The sequence below is a fragment of the Nanorana parkeri genome, unplaced genomic scaffold (assembly GCF_000935625.1).
Source record: "Nanorana parkeri isolate BGI_ZX_2015 unplaced genomic scaffold, ASM93562v1 scaffold519, whole genome shotgun sequence".
Taxonomy (NCBI): domain Eukaryota; kingdom Metazoa; phylum Chordata; class Amphibia; order Anura; family Dicroglossidae; genus Nanorana; species Nanorana parkeri.
In genome coordinates this window covers 1,636-10,612 of record NW_017306787.1, presented here as the reverse complement: position 1 = coordinate 10,612, position 8,977 = coordinate 1,636, and the positions used below count along the sequence as shown (strand labels likewise).

The window sequence follows — 8,977 nt, the reverse complement described above, 5'->3', positions numbered from 1 at the left end:
AAGTGGGAAAAAAGTTAAAACAATTACAAAAATAAATAATAATAAAAAAAAAAATTAAAACCAAGCCCACTGACCCCGTCACCTACATGTGATGAAACGCACGTGTAAGGCATTGTGTGTGAGTGCTGCCCATTACACTGTGTGACATATTGTGGTAGCCGGGCAGCAGCGCTCTCTAACACGTACAATCTGCATTAAAGGGTCATTTAACCTTCCCAAGTAATTTGGGAAAATGGAATTACCCGCTCAAATCTGGCCCCTTCTCCCTCCAACTATACTTACCTTTCGGCGAATGGTCCTTCCCCTCCGCCGTTACGGGTGTACCATCTGTATCCCATACTGCCATCCAGCGCAGCCCTGGATTATGGATTTTGAATTTCGCTCACAAATTGCGAGCACTCAGGTGACCGCGCTGACAAATGAGAAGTGCTTCTTAGCACGGTTAAATACAGCTTGGTTAAAATTATTTTTTGTATCCCAAAAAGTAGATTGTCATGAGGGACAAGCAGATTGGGCCTTAGTCCTTGGACAAGTATTTTTTTTTTAAATTTCCACACCCCCATACACTAAAATACCCTGACACTTGTCTTAAAAGCACAGCTGCAACCCCTTCCACATGTACAGCCTATTTTGCACTAATCCCTTTCAGTGCTGGCTGCACCCCTATAATAAACCCTCAATAAACCCTACTTGAGTGCTAAGGAGCATTTCTGCTGAAGAGGCTGTTAGCATCAAAACAGGCAACGGCTGGGCAACTGGGGCAAGTGAGGAGCATTTCTGCTGAAGAGGCTGTTAGCATCAAAACAGGCAACGGCTGGGCAACTGGGGCAAGTGAGGAGCATTTCTGCTGAAGAGGCTGTTAGCATCAAAACAGGCAACGGCTGGGCAACTGGGGCAAGTGAGTAGCTAGAATTGGGGTTTTAGTGTAGATTATTTCAGGAGGGCTAGGGAGCGTGGGCTAATGTTAGTTTTAGCATTATAGGAACAAAGCCTTTTGATTAGGCATAGCTTGCAGCTTTCGACACTTTTTTATACAGCTCTGCTTTGTACTACACATAAAAAAAACGACACCAACCGACGGAAAACTAACAAACCTCAGTTGGCACACTGATATTCCACAGCGGATTTACCTCCTTTAGTTTCTTCTGGAATTCCAGTATTCTTTCTTTAGCTTGTGAATAATCCTTGTATTCCAGACAGAGTTCAAACATATCAAGCAAGAGCAGCAGTGGGCAGTCCTGTAAACATATTAAACAGATACCTTTTAGCTGTGCATAGGACCATTTACACCTATCCATCTCTATTTCTTTGCTGCACCGAGAAATAACTCCCTCAATACTGCTTTCTTGCTCTATGACTTCATATTATTGTAGCATGCAGGAAAAAATGAAGCTCACAAGCAATTGGACAAACAAGTCACAATTCCTATATCAATAGGCGTGATGCAAAGAATTCTGGCTCATCCAAGGTTTTCGGTAGATAAAAGAACCCTAATAGACTGGATAGACGAGAAAGGACAGAAAAGAGAAGTGTCAGAAAGGGAGTGAGCAGAATAGAGCCAGATGCCTGCTCTGGGGGCTGGACAATACATACGCCTCCAGATTTTGTTTCTAATAACTCTCGATCTAAAAGGATATTAGTTGATTTTTTAGCTCCAGTTTTATTATTATTATTATACAGGATTTATATAGCGCCAACAGTATGTGCAGCGCTTTACAATATAAGAAAGACATTACAATTACAATGCAATTCAAGACAAGATGCTAAGGAGAGCCCTGTCCCTGAGAGCTTACAAACCTATTTGATTTGCCTTTTTTTATTTCACTATGTCCAGCAGTCTGACCTTGTGATTTTATTTTGTAAGTAACCTGTATTTCCAGGTTACATTGCTCCTTTCCCTATCCAGCCATATGATTACCTCCATAAATATGGTGAATGCTTTGTGTAATGTCCCACTGTCCTTCCTTCCCAGCACAATATTCCAGATCTGTGTGAGATCTTCTAGGTTCCACTTGTGGTCTTCAGGAGTCGACAACGTCTGTGTAATTTCTAAGTGTGTGGTAGCATTCACCGATGTAACAATCCAAGCGCACATACAGGAGAGGATGTCTGCATTCTGATTGAAAAAAGACATTGAAAAGTTAAAGAGCACCCACATTCACCCATGTGTACTCCCATAGGTAACATTACAGCAGCCTGATATATGCACCAATACACACAGGCAGATTTGTATGAACTGGAGGAATGAGACGTGGAACCTATAATAGTCAAGAAGACCATTTTTCATGTCATTTCTTATTCAATTGTACATCTTTTCACTCCCACTAGTAAAACTACAACCAGAATGACTGCTTATTATAGGCTACTCAATATTCTTACTGTTGTGTACATTAGATGCATTTAGTGATCAATTATCAGTGTTTATGCAGACAAAGTGCAGTAGTTTGTGGCACAGTGTAAGCAGCTATTTCCAAAAGTTGTTATCCTGAACAACATATGGGGCTGCCATTGCTGACCGCCTTCTGAAAATGCTAGTTACCTGCTTGTTTCTGACTTCAATAACCTGAGGTGCCGACTTGAAACAAGCATGCACATTGGCCATGAAGACAGAATTCCTAACATGTATATATGCAGGGGCGTATCTGCCGCGAGGCAAACAAGGCGTTTGCCTGGAGCGGCTGGGGGGGGGGGGGGGGGGGGCGTCGTTGCTGCCTTGCCTAGGGCAGTAGCAAAGGTAAATACACCGCTGTATATATGTTTAAAAGTGGGGAGTGCTGTGTGTCAGCACAAACAAAATACCATATATGTAAAGAAAACATTTATAAACAAGGTCAGTGACTAGTATTTGATCCACTGCAACAGCATGGCAGACAGGCAACTGGCATTTATCACAAGAAAAAGTAAGCAATGGCAGCCTTCATATTTTCTTACTACAAGTTTCCTTTAAATTGAAGAACATTCCTCTAGCAGGTGTATAGAGAAGTCCTTCTGGTGTTCCAATCACTCACCTCTGTACAAGTTGCTAACACACTAAACAGAGGTACACCGTGCCTCCCGCACTCTTTCAGAAGTGTCTGTCCCTCTTCCGCTGTACTGAGGCATTTTTGCAGAACATGATGGACAGTATTTGGGTTTGTCTCCATGTCCGTTTCCTGTATGGTGCAGTGAGCAGACCCGTTACCCTGCAGGGCTAAGGCGATGTGGCTACCCAAAACAGGGTTGAGCTCATTCAGAACAAGGAAAATCTGCAATGGAAGAAATACAAGGAAGAAAAGGTGGCAGATATGACACAGAATGAGAAGGTAAGTGGCTGTGAGGTACACTTACCTGCTCCTGGCTGTTTGCGTGAACAAGGAGTTGCAGCCAATTTTGTTTCCGTGCAAAGTGTCTCAGATGTAAACAGCTTGTCGGAATGGAGTGCAAGTGACAAAACTGTACAGCCGTGACCCATAAGCCATTGCAAGAACTGCTGGAAAGAGAATAATAAAACCATATTATGCTCTAATTACAAGCAAACAAATCCATCATTTCAGAATGATGACACACACTTTGCTGAGTGTTCCAGGTTACAGCATTTATCCCAATGTGACCATTTACTGAGGAAATAGAACACCATTTTCAACAGGAGGGTACATGTTTTGGTTATGCTATGCTACCTCTACCTTGTGCAAGCATCACTACACATTTAACAACCACTTCCTTCAATCTACAGAATACAGACAGAGTCTACGTACTGATCCAACAGACAGGAAGAAACACATTGACAGAGACCACCTAGCCGGCGTCACATCAGATGTAACACCGGCTAGACCAGGGGTAGGCAACCTTGGAACTGGAGCTGTTGCAAAACTACACATCCTATGAGGCACTGCAAGACTGTGACAGCCACAGACCCAATGGTAGAGATCCGTGGTTTAACCACAGCTGGAGGGTGGAGGTTGCCTACCCTGATCTAGGAGATCAGAAGTTTCATACCTGTCCTCTTTTTCCAAATCCACAGCCACAACTTCCTCCAAGCTCATTAAAAGATCTTTAGCAGCCTCGGTCTCATTGTCCACCAGCTTTAACAATCTTTGTGCTTAAGAAAAATATAAGACAAACCATTGCAGGAATTAGGGAGACATGACCATAATAATTATATATTTCTATTTATTTTATTATACCAGGGGCAGAAAATTTAAAGCTAAAGTCCACTAGCTGCCCCAGTGAACTGTAACAGGAACATACTGCTGAAAACATACATCAAGCAAAGTAACGATACAAATAGACACAAATCAGGCTGCTTCTCATTTAGCAAAGTCTATGCAACAGTTTTTTTTGTGTATTTGGGACCCCCACACCTGCAATCCTGGGCATCCAACTGGGATGAATTCGCACAGGCCTGCAACAGATTTATCACTATAGACGAGAACAATTTTCACTCTAAACAGATGCACAACTAGGAGGTAGCCAGAGGCAGGTTTTATTCTGTTGCAGTGCTACTTTAGAGCTTTTATAAAATGTGCAAATCAAGCTGCAATCAAGCTGTAACCTGTAGTTAATCTGTGGCACAATTGGTCTCACTGCTCCTGTTTAGCATTACCTTGCCGTGTGACAAAAATTATAAATGCACCCCCACCTCCACACATATATATATATATATATATATATATTAGGGCTGTTACTGATTACAATTTTCGTGTTCGATTAATCAAAAATGTTTTAATTGATTAATTTCGATTAATTATAACGCACAAACAGATCCAACTACATTGGCCTATACACATACAGCACAGCAATGAAGTAATAAAATGAACTAGGATCACACTAATCCAGCACGTTATTATTCTGAGTTGCCCCACTCAAGCGGCGGCCATATTGAGTGGGGCACGTGAGATTAATAACGTGCTGGATTAGTGTTGCCTAGTTCATTTTATTACTTCATTGCTGTGCTGTATGTGTATAGGCCAATGCCTTGGCTGGCGCTCGTGCAGAACAAGTTTCTTGGACAAATCTCTTAGTTGTAACGAAACCGGAAGCAGTCGCAGAACTCGATAAGTGTCGACAGATCACCGGTGATTGATCGAAAGTTCAAACTTATCGAGTTCTGGGACCGCCTGACTTCAGCTTTCTTACAACTAAGAGGTTTAAACAAAAAAGTTCTTCTGCACGAGCGCCATTGCTCTATACACATACAGCACAGCAATGATTACTGTGCTGGATTACTGTGATATTAGTTCATTTTATTACTTTGTTGCTGTGGTGTATGTATATAGGGAATTAACGCAGATGGCGCTCGTGCAGAAGAACTTTCTTGGCCAATCCTCGCAGTTCTAAGGAAACCGGAAGTCAGGCGGTCCCAGAACTCGATAAGTTGGGACTATCGATAGAACACCAGCCCAAGTGGCTCTTCTAAGTTTGCCCTCTATGTATGCATGTGAGATAGGGACCTTAGATTGTAAGCTCCTTGAAGGTAGCGACTACTGTGCATGTGCAATTATGTAAAGTGCTGCGTAAATTGTCGGCGCTATATAGATACCTGTAATAAATAAAATAAATAAATAATCATAGGGACAATAACTGCACTTTCAAGGAACCATAGAAATACAGCATTGTACAGAAGAATACCTAATTCCTGCGTATGGGATTTGTATGCTGGTTCCTCTGGGTTAGATATAGTGTTCTTCTGGATAATGTTGGCCACATTGACATCTACCCGTAACTTGTGACTACTGACTCCAAGTAGCTCAAGAAAGCACACGCAGGAGGCGATGATAGAGGAGACGCTAAAAGAGGACAGGGCCAACACATAGACATCTTCAGCAGCCTGCTTGATTCTGCCAAATAAATGGGGACGTTGTTATAAAAAGGAAATGTGTACAATGTAATCTGTCACAAGTTCAGATACTGCCAGGGGCACAGTAAGCTATTCCAAATGCTGATTAAATCACTTACAATGGATGCTGCTTCTTGGTGTTTGACACGTGCAGGGTCCTGTTGAGCCACCCTTTTGTGTACTAGTAAGCTGTCTCCACAAACACACAGACACAGCAAAGCAAGCCAGTCCCCTACTCTCTGCTCCTCCCTCCTCTATCTTCCCTTCTCCAAGCTAGTAGATGGACAGCTTTTGGAGACTGCTCTGTCCCATGCCTTGTGATCTTGTATGTGACAGGAAGTTCAGAAAGCAGAGCTGAGCGAGTTGGAGCTGTTCGAAAACATGACGACTGTAAGTTCTTCAGCAAAATGTAAAGAAATACTTTGCTGGGCAATGTGTGTTTGTTTGATCTGGATTCTTTATTGGCAGTCTAATACTCCTTTAAATTTCAAGGACTCTGTAATCCACCAAAGCCCTCCCCTAACCAGCTTTAATGCCAAACATCCGGCACTAAAGTAGCATTAAGGTCTGGGCGTTTTTTAGCTTAATGCATTCTCTGCATTAGGGTAAAAACGGTCCAGCACCTTTTTTCTACCCCAGTCCCCTCCACACTTACCTGTCAGCTCCGCTCGTCCCCGCCGCCGGTCCCAGAGCGATCCTCCGTTCTCTGAACTTCTGGGTTGCGGGGGGGAGAATACTGATGGCAGAGGAGCCATAGGCTCCTTCTGCCATCAATCAAAGAGGTAAGGGGCGTGGCCTGCCACAGGGCTGTGTGTGTCTATGGGTGCACACAGCCACTGCGGGCGCGAGCGCACGGGTGCCTCCATTAGAACGATGGTGGCACCCTTGCAGGGGGCGGGGGGAAGAGCACTGTGGGGACCCACTAGAAAACCAGGAATGAAAAACTTTTAAAGAAAAAAAAACAACAGCCTCCAGCAAAGGAGGGTCTCCTTAAAGGAGGCATTTAAAAAAAAAAGAGGCTTTAATATCACTTTAAGTTCTAACAGGTGTAAGTCTGATAACCCTCATACTATAAAATAAAAATATTAACTTGTATATATGTATTTTGATCATGTACTTCTCATATTCTTTACCTTCTGGTCTGTTAAACATACCAATAGAAGTGTTTTGTTCAATCTGTTCATCAAATGCAAAAAAAATGCCTGTTGATCGTTCCAGAAATTCAGTAAGCTCAAAACGCCCTGTAGACTCTGCTCCACTGTTATCAGTTAGCTGTGTTATCAACTCTATCTGTTGACTACAGAACACCTCTCCCCATGTTAGAGAGAGGAGAGGGGAAGGTGTTCTGTCATAATACACTTCCCTTCCTAGGACAACACACTGCTTCTTCACAGACAGAGTAAGGCTGTTGTTGATACCTGTTGATTCTTATAAAAATCCAACATCCTTAGAAATTCCCGTCCACTTAAAGTGACATTAAACCCTTAGATTTTTTAACATAAAACAATACTGTAATGTGTGCCTTACTGTAATCCATGGTAGTTTCCCTTCTCTTTGCTGCTCTTCCTTTTAAATCCTCATGTCTTCTCATGCTGGGGGAGAACTTCCCTTTTCAGCTGAGTGCCTCTTCCTGTAGTGCTGGCTCAGGTTGTGAACCTTCACACAGACACCATGTATCTATTTCAGAGACAAGGCAGTCTGCTGCAAAAAAGAAGTTCTGCCCAGCATGAGAACAGATACAGGTTTAAAAGGAAGAGCAGCAAAGAGAAGGGAAACAACCATGGATTACAGTAAGGCACACATTACAGTATTGTTTTATGTTAAAAAATCTGAGGGTTTAATGTCACTTTAACTGAAATCTCAAACAATGTTATCAGCTTTCCCAGCCATCTTCTGTTAACTACACAACCTGTGCTCTCTATGTAACGAGATAAAGGGGAGGGAAAAGTTTTCATAGTCCTCCATAGATACTGTACAGTGAATAAGCGTTGTCACCCATGGACAGGAAGTGTGTTACCAGCAGGGTCTCCAGGGAAAAATAAAGTAAAAATGCCTGAAAAAAGAAAATTGATGCAGCCACCACATGTAAAAACTGGTAGCCTGCTCCATATTACATTTATGTTGTTGGCTTAAGATACACTTGACTTACAACTGTTGAGGTGTTTCGCTTCTCAGTAGCTGATTCAAAATGAAATTGTAGAAAGCCATTGATGGGCGTCCACTGCGTAAGTAGAAGAAAATATCTAGCTTCTCTTGTATGGCGTATTTACTGACCAGCCGTGGGCAGGAGAAGTGAGGGAGCTCCGTAATATTCTCTAAAACAGACAGCCTGTTAGAACCTGTTCATCTTATCCAAGTGCATTTCTATTTATATGGTTACATACCTCCTGCTGCAAAAGGGTTTGTGGGCTGCCACGTGAAGAATTTTGATGGGAGAAAAGGGGGAAGAGACTGTAAAGAAAATAAATACCCACATTATTGGCCTACAAAGACAGCTGCTCCTCGGCTCCACCTAATAGCAGGAATGCCGTGCGAATGGCATTTGCTAAGCTATGCGCTGGGTGAAATGTTTATACATTAGCCCCCTACTATCCTAATGTCAGGGCTCAAAATTTCAGGTCCTGAGCTACTAAGCCAGGCCTTCAAAGTTACTCGCCACCAGTTGCCCTGCATAACACAAACAAACACACACAGGGCACAACGCGCACACAGCACAACACACATACAGCCACAGCACAACGCACAGGGCATTACACATACAGCCACAGCACAACGCACAGAGCATTCCACATACACATTTCATCTGAAAATAACTTTTTTCAGCTGTTTCTGAATGGGGAGGAGCCTCTGTACTGAGTGTTTCTCCCCATTGAGAAATTCATGAATGAACAGGCTGTGATGTAGATCACAGCCTGTTCATTCATAACTGGGGACACATAATACTATGTGTCCCCAGTTATTTACAAACACTGGAGTGATCAGACGATCGCTCCAGTGTTTGTCCTCACATGGAGGATCGGTAAATATCAATGATATTTACCGATCCCCCGCTCTGCCACGCACAGAGCCGCTATCATCGTAAAACTGACAGGATGACAGCGGCTCCGATCTCCTCTCCGCTCGGCCATCCTGACAGGTGCGGGTGCGGCTTCTCTCCCCCTC

The 8,977-nt window shown here is 43.0% G+C and overlaps 1 protein-coding gene across 1 annotated transcript in view; it reads right to left on the bottom strand.

Annotated features, from left to right (window-relative positions):
* Nucleotides 1–8,266, bottom strand: part of SPG11 (spastic paraplegia 11 (autosomal recessive)) — a gene marked incomplete at its 5' end in the record, with an annotated part of 25,602 nt that extends 17,336 nt beyond the window's left edge. The window contains 8 exons of the mRNA XM_018561357.1: nt 1,131–1,238; nt 1,919–2,116; nt 3,009–3,245; nt 3,328–3,469; nt 3,976–4,078; nt 5,608–5,816; nt 7,965–8,130; nt 8,200–8,266. Of these exons, the coding sequence (XP_018416859.1) occupies nt 1,131–1,238; nt 1,919–2,116; nt 3,009–3,245; nt 3,328–3,469; nt 3,976–4,078; nt 5,608–5,816; nt 7,965–8,130; nt 8,200–8,266 (1,230 nt within the window). The remainder of the gene's footprint in view (nt 1–1,130; nt 1,239–1,918; nt 2,117–3,008; nt 3,246–3,327; nt 3,470–3,975; nt 4,079–5,607; nt 5,817–7,964; nt 8,131–8,199) is intronic.
* Between the last annotated feature and the right edge of the window lie 711 nt (nt 8,267–8,977).